Source organism: Cetorhinus maximus, chromosome 15 (genome assembly GCF_964194155.1).
Source record: "Cetorhinus maximus chromosome 15, sCetMax3.hap1.1, whole genome shotgun sequence".
NCBI classification, from domain to species: domain Eukaryota; kingdom Metazoa; phylum Chordata; class Chondrichthyes; order Lamniformes; family Cetorhinidae; genus Cetorhinus; species Cetorhinus maximus.
The window spans coordinates 88,880,813-88,903,776 of NC_135893.1; the positions used below are offsets into that span (position 1 = coordinate 88,880,813).

A 22,964-nucleotide genomic window follows, 5' to 3' on the forward strand; every position below is an offset into this window, starting at 1 on the left:
CTCCTTATGTAAAATTCGTAATCTCCCTGTGTGAATGTATCTCTGTTGTTTCAAAGTATGATTCATTAACTTGTAAACTCTTGTTGCTGTACACTTAATAAATTACAGTTTTCAATGCTTATTGTGTATCATTTACTTTCTGTGTTACCTGACCATTGATTCACAGTTTTATGCTTGCGTTCATTGCCTCCTTTCAGCATTTTTAGGTGTCATAATTGAAATCTGTTGTTCATCACTTTCATTTGGTTACCAACCATAACCAATAGGTTGAGTTAACAGATGAAAAACAGCAAACGCTGAGAAACTGGAAAATGCTGTAACGCAGGTCGGGTTGACTGGGAAACAGGCTTGGCTGTGGCCTTTTCTTAAATAAGGTTTTTGGTGGTGGTGGTGAGTTACGGTTCACGCAGGGAGTCCGAGCTGTTGTAGCAACTTGCACTTTTCCATGCGCATTGTAGTCTGGAGCTATGGATGGTTTGGTGGAGGCTCCGACTTTCTTTCCATCACATGGCTGCCCAGGAGTCGCTCCTGCTCTTACCATCTACCATTGGCGCATGCTGGAAAGAATTGCAAGTTGATAATCAACTTGCTTGGCTGCATTATGAACCCACTTTCCTTGGTCATTGAGTCCTGAGGTGGGGCTCAGACCCAGAGCTTCTGGCTCAGAGGAAGATTTGCTACCCACTGCACCACAGTAGCAAACTAGATAGCGAATGGCAGAAGTGTGGGGAAGGGAAGAGAACAATAGCAAAAAGCAGTGAGTGAGGTACGTGCATTGGTACAGGGAGAGCAACAATTTAAAGTGTCAAAAGCCAAAAGCTCCAACCCTCTGATCGATGCAGTATTTTGCTTTTATGCAATTGTATTGTAAGTGCTGGAAATCTGAAGTAAAGACAGAAAATCCTGGAAATAATCCACAGGTCAGACAACGTCTGTGGAGAGAGAAGCAGAGCTTCACTGGAACACTGCAGGAGGCTGAGGAGAGAGAGAGATCAGCGTGAGAGCAAGGCTGAATCTGGAGAACTAAAATGACAGGTGTCTGAAAGCAGCTTGCAGACTGAGTGAAGGTGTTCTGAAAAGTAATCACCAACCTGCGTTTGGTCCCCCCAGTGTAGAGGAGACCACATGGCGAGCAGAGAATACAGTGTACTAAATTGAAAGAAGTACAAGTAAATCACTATTTCACATGGAAGGGGTGTTTGGGGTCTTGGATAGTGAGGAGAGAGGAGGTGAAAGGGCAGGTGTTGCATCTCCTGCACTTGAATGGAAATGTGCCATGGGAAGGGGATGGGGTGTTAGGGTTGACTGATGAGTGGACCAGGGTCTACATACGATCATAAGAAATAGGAGCAAGAGTAGGCCATTCGGCTCATTAAGCCTGCTCATCCATTCAATAAGATCATGGCTGATCTGATTATGGCCTCAACTCCAATTTCTGGTGTGGCCTGCCCCCAATAACCCTTGTAGATCAAAAATCTGTCTAACTCAGCCTTGAATATATTCAATGTCCCAGCCTTCATTGCTCTCTGGGGAAGAAAATTCCAAAGAATAATGACCCACTGAGAAAAGAGATCCTTCTCATCTCCATCTTAAATGGGAGATCCCTTGTTCTGAAACTGTGCCCCCTGGTTCTAGATTCCCCCATGAGGGGAAGCATCCTTTTGGCATCTACCCTGTTAAGCCCCCTCAGAATCTACTTGTTTCAATAAGATCACCTCTCATTCTTCTAAACTCCAATCAGTATAGACCCAACCTGCTCAACCTTTCCTGATAAGACAACCCCTTCATCCCAGGAGTCAGCCTAGTGAACCTTCTCTGAACTGCTTCCAATGCAAACACATCCCTCCTTAGGTGAGGAGACCAAAACTGTACACAGTACTCTGGCTGCATTCTCACCAATGCCCTGTACAGCTGTAGCAAGACTTCCCAATTTTTATATTCCATCCCTCCTTGCAAAAAAGGCCAACGTTCCATTTGCCTTCCTAATTACTTGCTGTACCCACATACTAACTTTGTGATTCTGTACAAAGACACCCAGATCCCTCTGTAGACCGCAACATTCTGCAGTCTCTCTCAATTTAAATAATACTCTGCTTCTCTTCTTCCTGCCAAAGTGGACAGCCTCACATTTTCCCACATTATACTCCATCTGCCAAATTTTTGCCCACCCATTCAATCTATCTATATCCCTTTGCAGACTCTTTGTATTATCCTCACAGTTTGCTTTCTTACTCAACTTTGTACCATCAGCAAATTTGGCTACAATGCAGTTGGTCCCTTTATCCAAGTTATTAATATAGATCATAGTTGAGGCCTCAACACTGACACGGACGGCAACTCACTCATTACAGTTTGCCAATCTGAAAATGATCTATCTACCCCAACTCTGTTTCCTGCTAGTTAGTCAATCCTCTATCCATGCTAATATATCACCCCCAACACCTTGAGTTCTTATATTTTATGTTTCACCTTCGTCCTTAATAATGGATTCTAGCATTTTCCCCGTGACAGATGTTAGACTAACTGACCTATAGTTTCCTGCTTTCTATCTCCCTCTTTTCTTGAATAGAGGTGTTAAATCTGCAGCTTTCCAGTCTGCTGGGAACTTTCCAGAATCTAGGGCCCGAATTTTTCAGCTCGGTGGGCAGGTGCGATCGGCGGCCCCGGGATCGGCCCCCAACAGCGATTTAACAGCCAGCCAGCGTGAAACGCGCCCTGAAAAGCTCAGTGTTGCCGGGGCGGGGGCGGGAAGAGGGCGGGCGATGACGTCAATGCGGGCGTGGGCCAGCGCTGAGAGAAAGCTCCCTGAAGGCAGAGAGCTGCCTCCGGGAGCTGAAGACCTGGTACAGCAAAAATAAAGGTTTCAAAAGCTGAAAAAAGTGTCCATGCGTCATAATCAGTCACCCGAAAATTTAGCTTACGAAAATGCTGTCCACAGAAATTTATTTATATTTTATTTCATCATGGAAATCTCATCCCGCCCGTGGATGAGGTTTGTTGAAAAATGCAAAGGCCGCCTGGCCGATTTGCCCATCTGCCAACTGTAAGGTTGGACGGGCTACGTAAAATGACAGAAAATTGCGCCGTTAATGGGCTTAATTGCCCTCTTAATTGTCGGCGGGCGCTTCCAATTTTTGCGCACGCCCACTGACCGAAATATCGTGCTATTTCACGCCCGATTGGGTATAGCTAGGCCCAACAGCATTTATTTGGAGGATGCAAGTGGAGTTAAAAGAGAAATTGTTCAACGAGAGAAACAGTTCAGTCAGGCGGAGGAAGAATGTGATGGTTTGGGACTGAGTGGGCCTCCATTAAAGGGAGAAGCAGAGAGCCCTCAGAACATCCTGGTGGGAGTTAGAGGTGTAGCGAAGTTGGAAGCCCTTGATACAGTTAAGGCCAGGAAATTCAAAACAGTTAAAGTAACAGAGGGCATTGGAAGGTTCATGGATATAGTTGGGAAGAGACTGGCAATGGAAGAAAAAGAAGAGTCAGGGTAGGGAAAAAAATAAAGAGATAAAAACAAAAAACTACTGCGGATGCTGGAAATCCAAAACAAAAACAGAATTACCTGGAAAAACTCAGCAGGTCTGGCAGCATCGGCGGAGAAGAAAAGAGTTGACGTTTCGAGTCCTCATGACCCTTCAGCAGAACTGAGTATAGTTAGGAGAGGGGTGAAATATAAGCTGGTTTAAGGTGGTGTGGGGGAGGGATTGTAGGGACAAGCAAGCAGTGATAGGAGCAGATAATCAAAAGATGTCACATACAAAAGGAACAAAGAGGTGTTGAAGGTGATGATATTATCTAAGAAAATGTGCTAATTAAGAATGGATGGCAGGACACTCAAGGTACAGCTCTAGTGGGGGTGGGGTGGAAAGACTAACAGGTATAGATTTAAAAATAATGGAAATAGGTGGGAAAAGAAAAATCTATATAAATTATTGAAAAAAACAAAAGGGAGGGGGAAGAAACGGAAAGGGGATGGGGATGGGGGGAGGGAGTTTAAGATCTACAGTTGTTGAATTCAATATTCAGCCCGGAAGGCTGTAAAGTGCCTAGTCGGAAGATGAGGTGCTGTTCCTCCAGTTTGTGTTGGGCTTCACTGGAACAATGCAGCAAGCCAAGGACAGACATGTGGGTAAGAGAGCAGGGTGGAGTGTTAAAATGGCAAGCGACAGGGAGGTTTGGGTCTTTCTTGCGGACAGACCGCAGGTGTTCTGCAAAGCAGTCGCCCAGTTTGCGTTTGGTCTCTCCAATGTAGAGGAGACCGCATTGGGAGCAATGAATGCAGTAGACTAAGTTAGGGGAAATGCAAGTGAAAAGCTGCTTCACTTGAAAGGAGTGTTTGGGCCCTTGGACGGCGAGGAGAGAGGAAGTGAAGGGGCAGGTGTTGCATCTTCTGCGTGGGCATGGGGAGGTGCCATAGGTGGGGGGTTGAGGAGTAGGGGGGTGATGGAGGAGTGGACCAGGGTGTCCCGGAGGGAACAATCCCTACGGAATGCTGCCAAGGGGGGTGAAGGGAAGATGTGTTTGGTGGTGGCATCATGGTGGAGTTGGCGGAAATGGCGGAGGATGATCCTTTGAATGCGGAGGCTGCTGGGGTGATAAGTGAGGACAAGGGGGACCCTATCATGTTTCTGAGAGGGAGGAGAAGGCGTGAGGGCGGATGCGCGGGAGATGTGCCGGACACGGTTGAGGGCCTTGTCAACGACGGTGGGTGGAAAACCTCGGTTAAGGAAGAAGGAGGACATGTCAGAGGAACTGTTTTTGAAGGTAGCGTCATCAGAACAGATGCGACGGAGGCGAAGGAACTGAGAGAATGGGATGGAGTCCTTACAGGAAGCGGGGTGTGAGGAGCTGTAGTCGAGGTAGCTGTGGGAGTCGGTAGGCTTGTAATGGATATTGGTGGACAGTCTATCATCAGAAATTGAGACAGAGAGGTCAAGGAAGGGAAGGGAAGTGTCAGAGATGGACCATGTGAAAATGATGGAGGGGTGGAGATTGGAAGCAAAATTAATAAATTTTTCCAGGTCCAGACGAGAGCATGAAGCCGCACCGAAGTAATCATCGATGTACCGGAGAAAGAGTTGTGGGAGGGGGCCGGAGTAGGACTGGAACAAGGAATGTTCCACATACCCCATAAAGAGACAGGCATAGCTGGGGCCCATGCGAGTACCCATAGCCACACCTTTTATTTGGAGGAAGTGAGAGGAGTTTAAGGAGAAATTGTTCAGTGTGAGAACAAGTTCAGCCAGACGGAGGAGAGTAGATGTGGATGGGGATTGTTCGGGCCTCTGTTCAAGGAAGAAGCTAAGGGCCCTCAGACCATCCTGGTGGGGGATGGAAGTGTAGAGGGATTGGACGTCCATGGTGAAGAGGAAGCGGTTGGGGCCAGGGAACTGAAAATTGTTGATGTGACGTAAGGTGTCAGAGGAATCATGGATGTAGGTGGGAAGGGACTGGACAAGGGAGAGAGAAAGGAGTCAAGATAACGAGAAATGAGTTCCGTGGGGCAGGAACAGGCTGACATGATCGGTCTGCCGGGACAGTTCTGTTTGTGGATTTTGGGGAGGAGGTAGAAACGGGCCGTCCGAGGTTGGGCGACTATCAGGTTGGATGCTGTGGGAGGAAGATCTCCAGAGGAGATGAGGTCAGTGACAGTCCTGGAAACAATGGCTTGATGTTCAGTGGTGGGGTCATGGTCCAGGGAGAGGTAGGAGGAAGTGTCTGCGAGTTGACGCTCAGCCTCCGCGAGGTAGAGGTCAGTGCGCCAGACAACAACAGCACCACCCTTGTCAGCGGGTTTGATGACAATGTTGGGCTTGGACCTGAGAGAACGGAGTGCAGTAAGTTCAGAGAGAGACAGATTAGAATGGGTGAGAGGAGCAGAGAAATTGAGACGACTAATGTCACGCCGACAGTTCTCATGAAAAGATCAAGAGAAGGTAAGAATCCAGAGGGAGGAGTCCAGGTGGAGGGAGAATATTGGAGGTGGGTAAAAGGATCCGTTGAACGGGGAGAGGACTCCTGCCCAAAGAAGTGAGCACGGAGACGAAGACTGCGGAAGAAGAGTTCAGCATCGTGCCGAGCCCGAAATTCATTGAGATGAGGGCGTAAGGGTATGAAACTAAGTCCTTTGCTGAGCACTAAACGTTCAGCATTGGAGAGGGGAAGGTCAGGGGGGTATAGTGAATACGCGGCTGGGGCTGGGATTGGAAGATGGGGTGGGGACGGAGGGACAAACAGGGGTGGAGGGTCCCAGATGGGTGTTGGTGTCGATGAGTTGTTGGAGCTTGCGTTCCTTAGCACTTGAGAGAAAGAGAAAAAGTTTCTTGTTGAGGCGTCGGATGAGACGAAGAATAAAGTGAAACTGGGGGCACGCGCAGCTTTGGAAAAGGGTGCGGCGGTGCTGCTGGAGGGAGAGGTCAAGTGTGTTCATATGGCGGCGCATGGCACTGAGTGTGGATCTCAGAATGCGACGGGAACAGCAGTCCAAGAAACGTTTTATATCCCGGATATACCTGTAATCCTGGGTGGGTTCAAAACAAGAGGGATGGAATTTCAGTTGAAATCCACGTGGGGTGAGTCGGAGACGGAGACAGTCACTGAGAAAGGAAATATGGCTGTGAAAGCGGGTTTTAGTAAACACCTTGTCAAACACCGGGAGAGAAATGGAAAGCAATGAAGGTGAACAAGACAGAAGAGACAGGCGGAAATCCTGTTGGAGAGCAGAGCAATACTTCTTCAAGGCAGGCATTTCTTGAAGAGGAGTGGCAGTCAATTAAACACAGAGATAAAAACAAAAAACTACTGTAGATGCTGGAAATCTAAAACAAAAACAGAATTACCTGGAAAAACTCAGCAGCTCTGGCAGCATCGGCAGAGAAGAAAAGAGTTGCCGTTTCGAGTCCTCATGACCCTTCAGCAGAACTGAGTATAGTTAGGAGAGGGGTGAAATATAAGCTGGTTTAAGGTGGTGGTGGTGGGGGGGGAGGCGGGGGGAGAGAAGTTGTGTGGGGGGGTGGTTGTAGGGACAAGCAAGCAGTGATAGGAGCAGATAATCAAAAGATGTCACAGACAAAAGGAACAAAGAGGTGTTGAAGGTGGTGATATTATCTAAGAAAATGTGCTAATTAAAAATGGATGGCAGGACACTCAAGGTACAGCTCTAGTGGGCGTGGGGTGGAAAGACTGACAGGGTATTACAGTTATAGATTTAAAAATAATGGAAATAGGTGGGAAAAGAAAAATCTATATAAATTATTGAAAAAAACAAAAGGGAGGGGGAGGAAACGGAAAGGGGATGGGGATGGGGGGGGAGGGAGTTTAAGATCTAAAGTTGTTGAATTCAATATTCAGCCCGGAAGGCTGTAAAGTGCCTAGTCGGAAGATGAGGTGCTGTTCCTCCAGTTTGCGTTGGGCTTCACTGGAACAATGCAGCAAGCCAAGGACAGACATGTGGGCAAGAGAGCAGGGTGGAGTGTTAAAATGGCAAGCGACAGGGAGGTTTGGGTCTTTCTTGCGGACAGACCGCAGGTGTTCTGCAAAGCGGTCGCCCAGTTTGCATTTGGTCTCTCCAATGTAGAGGAGACCGCATTGGGAGCAACGAATGCAGTAGACTAAGTTAGGGGAAATGCAAGTGAAATGCTGCTTCACTTGAAAGGAGTGTTTGGGCCCTTGGACGGTGAGGAGAGAGGAAGTGAAGGGGCAGGTGTTGCATCTTCTGCGTGGGCATGGGGAGGTGCCATAGGTGAGGGTTGAGGAGTAGGGGGTGATGGAGGAGTGGACCAGGGTGTCCCGGAGGGAACGATCCCTACGGAATGCCACCAGGGGGGGGTGAAGGGAAGATGTGTTTGGTGGTGGCATCATGCTGGAGTTGGCGGAAATGGCGGAGGATGATCCTTTGAATGCGGAGGCTGCTGGGGTGATAAGTGAGGACAAGGGGGACCCTATCATGTTTCTGGGAAGGAGGAGAAGGCGTGAGAGTGGATGCACGGGAGATAGGCCGGACACGGTTGAGGGCCCTGTCAACGACTGTGGGTGGAAAACCTCGGTTAAGGAAGAAGGAGGACATGTCAGAGGAACTGTTTTTGAAGGTAGCATCATCAGAACAGATGTGACGGAGGCGAAGGAACTGAGAGAATGGGATGGAGTCCTTACAGGAAGATGGGCCGGACACGGTTGAGGGCCCTGTCAACGACCGTGGGTGGAAAACCTCGGTTAAAGAAGAAGGAGGACATGTCAGAGGAACTGTTTTTGAAGGTAGCATCATCAGAACAGATGCGACGGAGGCGAAGGAACTGAGAGAATGGTATGGAGTCCTTACAGGAAGATGGGCCGGACACGGTTGAGGGCCCTGTCAACGACCGTGGGCCCAAACACTCCTTTCAAGTGAAGCAGCTTTTCACTTGCATTTCCCCTAACTTAGTCTACTGCATTCGTTGCTCCCAATGCAGTCTCCTCTACATTGGAGAGACCAAACGCAAACTGGGCGACTGCTTTGCAGAACACCTGCGGTCTGTCCGCAAGAATGACCCAAACCTCCTTGTCGCTTGCCATTTTAACACTCCACCCTGCTCTCTTACCCACATGTCTGTCCTTGGCTTGATGCATTGTTCCAGTGAAGCCCAACGCAAACTGGAGGAACAGCACCTCATCATCCGACTAGGCACTTTACAGCCTTCCGGGCTGAATATTGAATTCAACAACTGTAGATCTTAAACTCCCTCCCCCCCATCCCCATCCCCTTTCCGTTTCTTCCCCCTCCCTTTTGTTTTTTTCAATAGTTCATATAGATTTTTCTTTTCCCACCTATTTCCATTATTTTTAAATCTACAACTGTAATACCTTGTCAGTCTTTCCACCCCACCCCCACTAGAGCTGTACCTTGAGTGTCCTGCCATCCATTCTTAATTAGCACATTTTCTTAGATAATATCACCACCTTCAACACCTCTTTGTTCCTTTTGTCTGTGACCTCTTTTGATTATCTGCTCCTATCACTGCTTGCTTGTCCCTACAACCACCACCCCCCCAACCTCTATCCCCCACCACCCCCCCACCTTAAACCAGCTTATATTTCACCCCTCTCCTAACTATACTTCAGTTCTGCTGAAGGGTCATGAGGACTCGAAACTTCAACTCTTTTCTTCTCCGCCGATGCTGCCAGACCTGCTGAGTATTTCCAGGTAATTCTGTTTTTGTTTAGGGAAAAAATAAAGTTTAGTTGGGCAGGAACAGGCTGAAATGATGGGTGGGCTTTAATACCCTTTCCTGTGGTGAGTTTGGTATCTTGGGACATTTAATCAGGCGGGAGGGGCAGGGTGGGGACCCAGCTGCCTTCCTGCCTCCACCCCCATTAAGTCCATGGCAAGAAGGCCAATGGACGGCCCTCCTGCCCCACTACCAATTGAGGCACTTCTAAGGGTTACATCAGCAACAGGTGAGAGACTCAACAGCAACAGGGGAGCATGATAAGCAAACCTATGCCGTGTTGCTTCATTGGGCTCTGGGGTGGGGAGAGCAGGGCGCTCATTCAAAGGTACTCAGTGCCTGATCGAGGCACCCAGCATCAGAAAGGGGGAGTTCGCTGACTGTCCCTAACCCTAACCCTTCCTCCCCCTCCTTTACAACCGCTCCACCCCCAACCATAACTCACCTTTAGCCTAGGATCCAGCAACAATACTACGCCTCATTGGGTGTTGTACTAGCAGCAGCCACTGCCTCCCTGATGGCACTGCTGTTCAATAGAGTTGCCAGCCTCTGATTGGCTGGAAGCTCTCAGCGGGCAGGACTCCCCCCCACCCCAGGCTCCTTGATCCCGGGCATGGCCAACTGCTGTCCAGTTAAATGCCTGACTAGCACTTAATTCGGTGGGCCTTCCCTAAAAGAGACAAAGTGGGGGCTTTCGCCAGCTCTCCAGCCAGTGGGCAGACCCTAGTCGCATCCATTAAATACCACCTGATGGATTTCCAGGGTAGGTCTGTTTCTTGGGCAGGACAGTACAATACAAAGCTGCTTTTCTCAATTTTCTCTGAACCATCTCCAATCTGTCAATACCCTTTGGAGTGAATTTGTCCAAAGACTACAGTCAAAATTGCACTGACCAGTCATTTCAAGAAGGTCACAATTTATATATGACCTGAAGTCAAAAACCTTTGGTGTTGCATTGCAGTTTATAATTAGCCATCTTCATGATCTAAGTGAGTCTTTCAGTGACTGGTCAAAAATTAACATTAGATTCCTATCAGTAGAAATTATCTTATTAAGGATAGTTAGCAAGGGAAACAGTTTCCAATGGCTGAAGGATCGATAACAAGAGAGCATAGATTGAAAAGGTAGACGAACCAGAGGCTCCAAAAGAAAAAGCCTCTTTTTAAATGCAGTTAGTAATTATGATTTGGAATACATTGCCTGTCAAGGTGGTAGATACAGATTCAATAGTAACCTTCAAGAAAGAGAAAAAATGCAGGGATATGAGGGAAGGAGCAGGGGCTTGGGTCTAATTGGATTGCTCTTCGAGAGTGGTGGTGCAGAATTGATGGGATGAATGGTCTTGTTCTGTGCTGTCCTATTCCATAATTCAATGAACTGAAAGAATTAAACTGAAACTGGACAGATGACCCAGCATCGATATAGGCATCAGAGTCAACAAAGGCAGGTCCTGCCCAGTCAATCCTGTACTAACATCAGGGCTTGTGCCAAAATTGGGGGAGCAGTCCTACAAACTAGTCAAACAACAGCCTGACATAGTCAGGCTCACCGAATCATACCTTACAGACCATGTTACAGATTCCCTCATCACCATCTCCAGGTGTGTAATGTCCCATTGCCAGGACAGATCCACCAAAGGTGGCGCAGCACAGTGGTAAACACTCAGGATGGAGTTGCCCTGGGAGTCTTCAACATCAGCTCTGGACCCCATGGAGTCCCATGTCATCAGGTAAAATATGGGCAAGGAAACCTTCTGCTGGTTACCACCTACTGCCCTTCATCAGCTGATGAATTGGTGCTCTTCCATGTTAGTTCCACTTGTTCCATGTAGTACTGAGACTAGCAAGGACACAGAATACACTCTGAGTGCGATCTTCAATGTCAATTACCAAGAATAGTTTGGTAGCGTAACTACTGATTGAGCAGGCTGAGTCCTGGAGGACATTTCTGCCAGACTGGGCCTAAGGCAGGTGATGAAGGAACTAACAGGAAGGAGAAACCTTACCAATCTAGCTCTAGCAGATGCACCTGTCCATGATAATATTGGTAGAAGAGACCACCACAAGGTCATTATGGAGATGAAGTTCTATCTTCACATTGAGGATACCCTCCAACATGCTGTATGGCACTAAGCAGCTCAAAACTGGGCATCCATGAGGCACTATGGCCCATCAGCAGTAGCAGAATTATATTCAACTATAATCTGTAACCTCATAACCTGGCATTTTTCTCACTGTACAATTACCATCAAGCCCTAGTTCAATGAGGAGTGCAGGAGGGCATGCCAGGAACAGTGTGACGATTGCCTAAAAATGAGGTGTCAACCTGGTGAAGCTACAAAACAGGGCTACTTTCATGCCAAATAGTGGAATCAACATGCGATAGACAGAGCAAAATGATTCCACACCCAAGGGATCAGATCAAAGCTCTGCAGTCCTGCCACATCCAGTCATGAATGGTGATGGACAATTAAACAACTATTGAAAGGAGGAGGCTCCAAAATGGCCCACCCACAGTGATGGGGGAGCCAGGCACAGAGAGCAAAAGGCAAGGCTGAAGCATTTGCAACTTCAGCATCTTCAGCCAGGTGCGCTGAGTGGATAATCCATCTTGGCTCCTCCTAAGGTCCCCAGCATCACAGGTGCTAGTCTTCAGCCAATTCGATTCACTCCATATGAGATCAAGAATTGGCTCAGTGCACTGCATACAGCAAAATTTATGGGTCCTGGCAACACCCAGCTATAGTACTGAAGATTTGGTACTCCAAACTAAGCATGTGGACTTCACAGGCTGGGCCAACATTTATTGCCCAACCCGAGTTGCCCTTGAGAAAGTGGTGGTGAGCTGCCTTCTTGAACCGCTGCAGTCCATGTGGTGTAGGTACACTCACAGTGCCGTTAAGAAGAGAGTTCCAGGATTTGGATCCAGCGACAGTGAAGGACAAGGATATATTTGCAAATCAGGATGGTGAGTGACTTGGAGGGGAACTTACAGGTGGTGGTGTTCCTATCTATCTGCTACCTTGTCCATCTAGGTGGTAGTGGTTGTGGGTTTGGAAGGTGCTGTCGAAGGAGCCTTGGTGAATTCCTGCAGTGCATCTTGTATGTGGTACACACTGCTGCTACTGTGCGTTGGTGGTGGAGGGAGTGAATGTTTGTGGATGTGGTGCCAGTCAAGCGGACTGCTTTGTCTTGGATGGTGTCAAGTTTCTTGAGTGTTGTGGGAGCTGCATTCATCCAGGCAAGTGGGGAGTATTCCATCACACTCCTGACTTGTGCCTTGTAGATGGTGGACAAGGTTTGGGGAGTCAGGAGGTGAGATACTCGTCACAGGATTCCTAGCCTCTGAGCTGCTCTTATAGCCACAGTATTTATATGGCTAGTCCAGTTCAGCTTCTGGTCAATGATAACCCCCAGGATGTTGATAGTGAGGGATTCAGTGATGGTAATGCCATTGAATGTCAAGGGGCAATGGTTGGATTCTCTCTTGTTGGAGATGGTCATTGCCTGACGCTTGTGTGGCACGAATATTACTTGTCACTTGTCAGCCCAAGCCTGGATATTGTCCAGGTCTTACTGCATTTGGACATGGACTGCTTCAGTATCTGAGGAGTCACAAATAGGGCTGAACATTGTGCAATCATCAGCGAACATCCCCATTTCTTACCTTATGATGGAAGAAAGGTCAATGATGAAGCAGCTGATGATGGTTGGGGCCAAGGACACTACCCTGAGGAACTCCTGCAGTGGTGTCCTGGAGCTGAGATGACTGACCTCCGACAATCATAACCATCTTCCTTTGTGCTAGATATGGCTCCAACCAGTGGAGAGATTCCCCCCTGATTCCTATTGACTCCAGTTTTGCGAGGGCTCCTTGATGCCACACTCGATCACACTCAGTCAAATGCAGCCTTGATGTCAAGGGCAGTCACTCTCACCTCACCTCTGGAGTTCAGCTCTTTTGTCCATGTTGAACCAAGACTGTAATGAGGTCTGAAGCTTAGTGGCCCAAGTGGAACCCAAAATGGTGACAGTGAGGAGGTTATTGCTAAGCTGCTTGATAGCACTGTTGGTGACGCCTTCCATTACTTTACTGACGATTGAGAGTAGACTGAAGGGGCGGTAGTTGGCTGGGTTAGGTTTGTCCTGCTTTTTTGTGTACAGCACATACCTGGGCAATTTTCCACATAGCCAGTGAGGATGAGGGTATATGTGGACATATCATTGAGGATGGAGGTATTTGTGGAACTTCCTCCTCCAGTGAGTTTTTAAGTTGTCCACCAAAATTCATGACTGGATGTGGCAGGACTGCAGAGCTTAGATCTGATCCGTTGTTTGTGGGATCACTTAGCTCTGTCTATCACTTGCTGCCTTTGCTGTTTGGCATGCAAGTAGTCCTGTGTTATAGCTTCACCAGGTTGACACCTTATTTTTAGCTATGCCTGGTGCTGCTCCTGGCATGCCCTCCTACACTCTTCATTGAACCAGGGTTCATCCCTTGGCTTAGGTGGTAATAGTAGAGTGGGGGATATGCTGGGCCATGAGGTCACAGATTGTGTTCGAATACAATTCTGCTGCTGCTAATGGTCCGCAGCACCTCAATGCTGAGTCTGGAGTTGCTAGATCTGTTCAAAATCTATCCCATTTAGCATGGTGTTAGTGCCACACAACACGATGGAGGGTATCCTCAATGTAAAGGTGGACTTTGTCTCCACAATGACTGCGGGGTGGTCACTTCTATCATGGACAGATGCATCTGTGGCAGGCAGATTGGTGAGGATGAGGTCAAATATGTTTTTCCCTCTTGTCAGTTCCTTCACCACTTGCCACAGATCCAGTCTAGCAGCTATGTCATTTAGGACTCAGCCAGCTTGGTCAGTAGTGGTGCTACCGAGCCACTCTTGGTGATGGGCATTGAAGTCCCCCACCTAGAGTACATTCTGTACCGTTCAACATGGAGGAGCACTGATTCATCAGCTGAGGGAGGGTGGTACATGGTAATCAGCAGGAGGTTTCCTTATCCATGTTTGGCCTGATGTCATGAGGCTTCATGGGGTCTGGAGTCAATGTTGAGGATTCCCAGGGCAACTCCCTCCCCACTGTATACCACTATGCCGCCACCTCTGCTGGGTCTGTCCAGTGGGACAGGACAAACCCAGTGATGGTGATGGTGGTGGCTGGGACATTATCTGTAAGATATGATTCCGTGCAGATGACTATGTCAGGCTGTTGCTTGACTAGTCCGTGAGACAGCTCTTCCAATTTTGGCACTAGCCCCCAGCTGTTAGTAAGGAGGACTTTGCAGGGTCAACAGGGCTGATTTTGCTGTTGTTGTTTCCGGTGCCTAGGTCAATGCCATTTCAGAAGGCATTTAAGAGTTAACCACATTGCTGTGGGTCTGGAGTCACATGTAGGCCAGACCAGGTAAGGAAGACAGATTTCCTTAGTTAGTGAACCAGATGGTTTTACAACAATGATTTCCATGGTCTTCATTAGACTTTCAATTCCAGATTTTTTATTGAATTCAAATTCCACCATCTGCCATGGCGGGATTCGAACCCAGTTCCCCATAACCCTGAGTACCTGGATTACTAGTCCAGTGACAATACCACTCCATCGTCACCTCCTCTTGATGGCTGATCTCCTACCACAGCTACCCCTTCCTGCCCTATCCCTTGATTCCCTTAATTGTTATGGTTATAGACATTTATTTTAATGCAATTCCACTATGTCCCATTATTTGATCCACAAAGTTGGATGTTCAAGGCTACCTTCATCAACCTTGGCTCCTGACACTTGCATAATAACCACAAGTCTGCCAAGTAGCTACAGTTATCAGTACTATAAGTCCCTCATATGACTAATGAACCAGAGATATAGTTTATTTACACAGCGAGTTATGATGACCTAGAATGTGCTGCCTGAAAAGATGATTGAGGGAAGCTCATTTTTAACTTTATGAATAGTGTAGGTTTCCTCTGATCAATCGTAAGTAAGTATCTCTGTACAATTTTCAATACTTGCGCTGATTGAGCTCTTGCAAATAGGGAAACCTTGCAAGTAAACATGACTTGCGTTTCACATTACCTGTGAACTTAATACTTAATCTAATCTCAAGGGATGGTGCCAACTGATGTTTGTCTGTTTTTCATGAAATTGAAAAATTGCCCCAGATGTACTTTGTAATTTTACAACGGCAGCAAGATTTAGAATGACTATACAGAGACTTGAAAGGGCAATCAACCTTTGTAAACTTGTAAGTCATATTCTCTTACCAGAATGTAAATGAACTTTGTTCTACATTTTCATTATTTTTTATTATAGGGGTAATTCCATTTACAAAGCAAGATATATAAAGATGAGACACACTGCTCTGCCTACTGTAGTCAATCCATCCAGGATGACCGCTCAGAACACTATCCAGATTTTGCTTAAATGTTTCCCAAGTTTTCATCTCCGTTCTGTATCTAGGACGTGTTCACCTCAACCTGATGCCCATGTGCACCACTTCCTGGGCAATTTGGCAGAGGCGCAGTGACACGTAATAACAAGGGCAACCCCACATTGGTGGGGTGGATCTGGGGCCGCATTTTGTCTGCAACAGCCAATTAAGCGGCTGTTGCTGGAGCGGCGGTCCTATTAAGTACAGTGCCCCACCCCCAAGAGCTGCCAGCTAATCAGAGGGCTGGCAGCTCAGCGGCCTCAGCAGCACCACCCATCAGTGGTGGCCATTGCTGGGGTTGCATCTGGAGGACAAGGGCGCTTTGATGTCCACGTGTCCCTGAAGACAATAGAGTCTGGAGGTTCCAGGGCCAGGCAGGCAGGCCAATGCTGACAGGGTGCCCCTCCTTGGCCAGTGGAGTGGCCAAAAGGGAGGACAACACTCTGGAGCCCACTGAGAGGCCACCAGTATTTACCGGCAAACTACCAATGCTGACAAATTACCAGTGAAGAGGCCCTTACTTGGCCACTTAAGTGGTTTGACTGGGCATCTGGAGGTCTGTTCGTTAGCCACCTTTCCCACTGCTAGCAAGGTGGCATGGCTATCTCAGGCCATTATCAATGTGCCCAGAAAGTTCTGGCTTAGGTCTGCATCTGCTTTGCATGCAATGTGCATTTCTAGGACAGAGGTTAAGAGGAGGCAGGAAAGCATCTGTCAGCGGTATTCAAATTTGCACAGAAATCATGTCACAAGCTTTCCATGTCATTGTCCTTACTCACATTTGTCAAGGGCATTGCAAGTTGCTCCAGTTGCCAAAGCTGTATAAAAGATCCAGCCAACAACAATCTGTTTGGCGGAATTGATTGATACACTTAACTCTTTGCCATTTAGAATTTGCTCCCCTATGGTTGTCCTGCACCTTCTGAAAGTTCACCTTTCCTCAGCCAAACGATAACATGCACCAATTTCTGGGCCAGTCAGCAGATGATAACAATAATATTGGAAAATTTCAATGGCTGCTTTGAAGGAGCCATATTTCCGTTTCCATTGTTCCCATTAGACGATCGATGCTTTTGTGGTTTAATTATAATTGGGGAAGCAGAGAAGGATAGGAATATTGTCAGAAGGGGCGCTTGTCCAATGTTACTCTACCAACTGATTATGTTGGGCTTGACCTTACTAAACAGTAATGCCCTCAGAGGCTTCTCAAGGGAGACAGTGCACAACATGATAGAGAAAGACACCTAATTCAACTCCAGGGCAGTCACACCACTGACAGTGACAGGTGCTGTGGATTCTTTCCACAACATCACTGGGGACATCAGTAACCTCATCAATCTGCATCAAAAAATCATTGGTGCTTTTACTACAAGAGCAAGCAAGGACCTCACTTTCCACTTGAACAACAGAAGCTAACAGAAAATAGTCCTAAGATATGCTTATTTTAGAATAGCAGAATTCCTAAAGGTCCAATGTGTCATTGATGGCATGTAGACAGCCCTATGTGCTCCATTCTTAAGTTGCAAGGGCTTTATTTTTTCCATTGATATTCATTTTGTGTGTGAAACTACAAGTAAATGTTGACTTCACTGTCGGTAGTCATTACGCATGAATGTGACTATAGCCTACTGGAAAGCCTAGGAAACAGGTTGATGCCGTGGCTCATAATCCCTCTGTGGTATCCCTAGATATCAGTGGATACATCGTTGAGCACAACTTACTGACACAGTGATTCCAATATATACAGCACTTTTCATGGCCTGAAAGTGTCTCAAAGTGCTTTTTGAAGTGTTGTCACTGTTGTATTGTGGGGACACTCAGGTTAAACTCTCTACCAGTCATCTCTCTCTGATGAGAGAGCAGCCTATAGTCCTTTCAGAGGTTCATTCATTTCAATGCAGGGAACATAGCAGCCAAATTGTACATGGCCAGCTCCCACAAACAGTAATATTTCAACATAACCCACAGATGTTGTTGAGAATAGCCCTGGTCTCCTGCATTTATGTAACTGGCATTGAAACAGGCGTCAACACAAAACAACCAGCATAAAATGCACAGGAGAGTATTTGGAAAGGTTGCTTATCCGCAGTGATATCGCTCCCCCCAATGTGAGAGTCTGTCCTTTTGGACTGGCTGTTAATATTTATTTAAGGATATTAATTATCTATAAAAGTGTAACACCTTTTTTCTCAGGCTTCCGATACCATTTAGATCCAATATCCAATCCGACTTTACTCATTTTTTTCTGGTTCTTAGAATGAAAGTTTAGTCCATAATGTCTTTGCTGAGATTCTTTGGTAGTGACACGGTCACCTTAGCCCTTTTCTTACTTTTGACTGGAATTTGCCTGCTGTACTTTTATACTGGGTCCAAACCCTCAGCTGCTTTCAAGCTTCCCCCAGGTCCAACTCCTCTACCATTGATTGGGAACCTGCACATTCTGGACCTGAAAATGCTCTACAAAAGCCTGATGCAGGTCAGACAAGTTTATCTCAGTTAAGTAGTTAAGTTTCAATGTACTTGATTGACACAAGCACAATGTTTGTGACGCATTGGAAAAAAGACTATGAAATATACAGTCTCGTTTGCCTGCACTGAATAGTGTTGTGTGGTTGAGGCTTTTACATGGTGGGATCAGCACAATGATTATAAGATTGATGTCAATTAAAGGACAATATTTCATCATCTGAGGAAAGCTCAATAAAGTAAACTCATACTCTATTATTAATGCTTAATTATCTATGTTAATCAAAAGCACATGAAGTCCTGTAGAGGCTCCTGTCGAGGACAGTAGAAGAATAATGAACCAAAGCATCGTTTCTGGGACTCAGGTTTTCTGGTGACACAAAGGCAATCGAACACTGGAGAACTTTCTGCCTGGGGTGTTTTGGAGATTAGCGGTTAGGAGCAAAACTTTGCAGCTGATTTCTTATAGGAATAAATGACCGCATTTCAGCTCCTTGAATCTGTTCCGCTGTGGGATCTTTTACATCCACCTGAGCGGACAGACAAAGCCTTGGCTTAAATACCTCACCCAAGTCACAGCACCTCCAACAGTGCAACACTTCCTCAGTACTGCATTGCACTCAGGCTGACTCTTAATTATATGCTCAAGTCTTTTGGTCTCCTTATTTAAAAAATGATATAATTGCATTAGAAGCAGTTCATAGAAGGTTCACTTGACTCATTCCTGGGATGAAAGGCTTACCTTACGAAGAAAGGTTGAACAGGTTGGGCCTATACCCACTGGAGTTCAGAAGAATGAGAGGTGATCTTTACAGAATCTCAAAATTCCTACAGTGCAGAAGGAGGCCATTCGACCCCTTGTGTCTGCACCAGCTCTCTGAATGAGCAATTCACCTAGTACCATTCCCCTGCCTCCTCCCTGTAATTCTGCCCAAACTTCCTTTTCAAGAAGCAGTCTAATTCCCTTTACAATGCCCAGATTGAACCTGTTTCCACCACATTCTCAGGCAATGCATTCCAGACCCCAATCACTTGCTGTGTGAAAAGATTTAAACATATAAGATCCTGAGGGGACTTCATAGGGTAAATACCAGGAAGATTTTTCCACTTGTGGGAGAGACTAGAACTAGGGGACATAGTTTAAGTATACAAGGCCTCCCCTTTCAGATGGAGATGAGAATTTTTTTCTCTCAGAGGGTCATTAGTTTGTGAAATTCTCTTCCCCAGAAAGCAATGGAGGCTGGGTCATTGGATTTATTCTAGGCTAAGTTAGATAGATTTTTGATAGACAAGGGAGTCAAGATTTATGGGGGCAGGCAGGAAAGTGGAGTTGAGATCATGACCAGATCAGCCATGGTCTTATCAAATGGCAGAACAGCTCGAAGGCTGAATCTCCTACTCCTGGACCTAAGTCTGATGTTCCAATGTTCCAATGGAGTGGGACTTGGAGCCATAACCTTTTGGTACATAGGTGACAGCTCTATTCATTAGCCAAAACTGACACTGCAAATGCACTAAACACTGAAATGCAGTACCCTATTGAACAAAATCTATGATAACACAATGAACATCATCATGAGGTTACTCCATGAAAATTACAAAAAACAGCGAGAATTTAGGAGAGAGAGGTTAAAACAGTGAGTCTTCCGGAGAGAAAGATTAAAACAGTAAGACTTTGGGACAGAGAGGATAAAGCAATGAGACTCAAATAGGAGTAAGTGTAGAATAAAAGCAAGGGTCCATATTCTATTTAGTTAAGATATGCCTGGGGAGCTCAGTCCCATGATTTGCACATCCTGCGCTATGTGGGAAATCCTAGACGCTCCTGGTGGTCTGGATGGTGCAGGAGGTACCTCAGACTGAAGCAACTCGAGCCCCGGGTTTTGGAGCTTGAGCGGCAGCTGGGGGCACAAGGGTGCATTCACGAGGCTGAGAGGTTTGTGGATAGCATGTTTCAGGACATGGTCACCCCGCAGCTTAAGGAAGTGCAAGCAGAGAGGGAATGGGTGACTGCCAGACCGAAGGGGACCAGGCAGGTAGTGAGGGAATCCCCCGAGCGCATCTGTCTCGCAAACCGTTTTTTAGCCTTGGAAAACGGTGAGAGTGATGGTTTCTCTGTGGAGGCCAACCAAAGCCAAGGCCATGGCACTGTGGGTGGTCCAGCTGCTCAGAGGGGAGGAAGAAGAGTGGAAGGGCAATAGTGGTAGGGGTTCATTAGTGAGGGGAGTTGACAGGCACTTCTGCGGCCGTAGACAAGACTCCAGGGTGTATGTTGCCTCCCAGTTGCCAGGGTCAAGGATGTCATGGAACAGCTGCAGAGCATTCTGAAGGGGGAGGGTAAACAGCCAGAGGTCGTGGTCCATGTTGGGACCATTGACATAGGAAGGAAGAGAAATGAGGTCCTACAAGCAGACTTTAGGGAGTTAGGTAGGAAATTGAAAAGCAAGACTTCAAAAGTAGTAATCTTTGGATTACTCCCAGTTCCATGCAGTAGTGAGTATAGGGACAGACAGAAAGAGCAGATGAATGCATGGCTGGAGAGATGGTGCATGAGGGAGGGCTGTAGATTCCTGGGGCATTGGGACCGTTTCTGGGGGAGGTGGGGCCTGTACATGTTGGATGGGTTACATCTGAACAGGAACAGGGCCAACATCCTCACAGAGAGGTTTGCGAATGCTGTTGGGGTGGATTTAAACTAAATTGGGAGGGGGATGGGATCCTGAAAAGTAGTTCAGAAGGGGTGAGATGGAATTAGAAGTTAAAATGCTAGTAAATGAGCCTGGTCGGCAGAGGAAACATAAGATGGATAAGAAAGAAGTGAGGAGTAGCAAGGCTAAATGGAATTTATCTTAATGCAAGGAGCCTGAGGAATAAGACAATTGAGCTGAGGGCACAGATAGGCACATGGGTGTATAATATCATAGCTATGGCTAAAAGAAGGGCAGGATTGGCAGCTCAACATTCCTGGTTATAGAGTATTCAGACAAGGTAGAGAGGAGGATAGAAGAGAGATCACAATATTGATCAAGGAATCAATTATAGCAGAGATAAGGGATGATATCTTGGAAGGATCATCAAATGAGGCCATATGGGTAGAAGTAAAAAAAACAAAAGGGGCAAACACACTGGGTGTGTACTACAGACCCCCAAAGAGTCTGGGAGAGATAGAGGATCAAATATGTAATCAAGTTTCAGAGAAGTGTAAGAATAATAAGGCAGTAATAGTAGGGGATTTTAACTGCCCAATATTAACTGGGAGAGTTTTAGTGTGAAAGGCAGGGAGGGAGCAAAATTCTTAAGTTGCATCCAGGAGAACGTTTTTAGCCAATACGTAGAAAGCCCAACAAGGGAGGGGGCAGTTCTGGACCTAATATTCAGAAATGAGCCCAGGCAGGTGGAAGGCGTATCAGTAGGGGAGCATTTTAGTGATAGTGACCATAACTCAGTTAGATTTAGGATAGTTAAGGAAAAGGATAATGTTGGACTGGGAATAAAAGTTCTAAACTGGGGAAAGGCTAATTTTACTAAAATGAGGAATAATTTAGCCCAAGTGGACTGGGAGCAGCTATTTGCAGATGAAACTGCATCAGAGCAGTAGGAGGCATTCAAGGAGGAAATAGCGAGAGTGCAGGGAAAATATGTTCCCGTAAAGAACCCCGAATGTCAAGGGACATAAATGTTAGGATTAAGAAAAAAAGAGAAGCTTATGGCAGATACTGCAGGCTCAATACGGCTGAGTTGCTAGAGGAGTATAAAAAGTGCAGAGGAGAACTTAAAAAGGAAATTAGGAAAGCTAAGAGAACGCATGAGAAAGCATTTGTGGGTAGAATAAAGAAAAACCCAAAGGGGTTTTCTAAATATATAAAGGGCAAGAGAATAACTAGGGAAAGAGTGGGGCCAATTAGAGACCATAGAGGTAATGTGTGTGTGGACCCGTAAGACGTGGGTACAGTCCTCAATGAATACTTTGCGTCGGTCTTCACAATGGAAAAGGACAACGCAGGTATAGACATCAGGGTGGAGGACTGAGAAATATTAGAAGAAATTAACACAGAGAGAGAGGAGGTACTAGCAGGCTTAGCGACCTTAAAAGGGCTAAATCCATAGGCCCGGATGAGATGTATCCAAGCAGCTGAGGGAGGCAAGGGAAGAGATATCAGGGATGCTGGCAATAATTTTCAAATCCTCTCTGGCCGCAGGTGAGGTGCCAAAGTACTGGAGGACTGCTAACATTGTCCCATCATTAAAAAAGGGAGGAAGGGATAGACCAGGTAATTAGAGGCCAGTCAGTCTAACCTCAGTGGTGGGGAAGTTACTAGAAAGAATTCTGAGGGACAGAATAAATCTGCACTTGGAGAGACATGGATTAATCAGGGATAGTCAGCATGGATTTGTTAAGGGAAGGTCGTGTTTGACAAATTTTTTGAGGAGGTAACTGGGAGGGTTGATGAGGGTAATGCATTTGACGCGGTCTACATGAACTCTATCGTGACAGTAGGGTGTGTAAAAAAAAGCTTTAAAAACACAGTAATTCATTCCTTCATTACTTTCCACTTTGTTAAAAAAAACATTTCATCACAGGGCAATAAAAGTGTCATTTTTCCAGCCCCTTTATAGTATCACAAACAGAAACCACAAGCCCTTGAAACCACTTAACCTTGTGTAAATGAACAGTGTGAAATTTACAGCAGAGATCACAGAGCCAGAGCTGTTAACCAAGTAATATTTTCCCTGGGGCTCTGGTGTTTCAACAAGAGTAATGGTTTTCTGAGACCTCAGGCTTGAGGGCATGAGGGGCATAGCTTGGCATCGGGGATGAGGGGCCATGGGGGATGGGTAGAGTACCAT

At 46.5% G+C, this 22,964-nt stretch overlaps 1 protein-coding gene and 1 long non-coding RNA gene across 2 annotated transcripts in view; one reads left to right on the forward strand and one right to left on the reverse strand.

The window, feature by feature from the left end:
• LOC144690309 (uncharacterized) overlaps positions 1–22,964 on the forward strand; it is a 79,664-nt gene that overhangs the window by 43,623 nt on the left and 13,077 nt on the right. Inside the window, 1 exon segment of the mRNA XM_078557664.1 lies at positions 17,920–18,126. Coding sequence (XP_078413790.1) covers positions 17,920–18,126 — 207 coding nt within the window.
• Positions 18,457–19,412, reverse strand: LOC144690987 (uncharacterized). The gene is made up of 3 exons (XR_013579024.1): positions 19,149–19,412; positions 18,859–18,944; positions 18,457–18,646 (listed from the first exon to the last, which is right to left on the reverse strand). It is a non-coding gene; the product is annotated as an uncharacterized LOC144690987 (long non-coding RNA).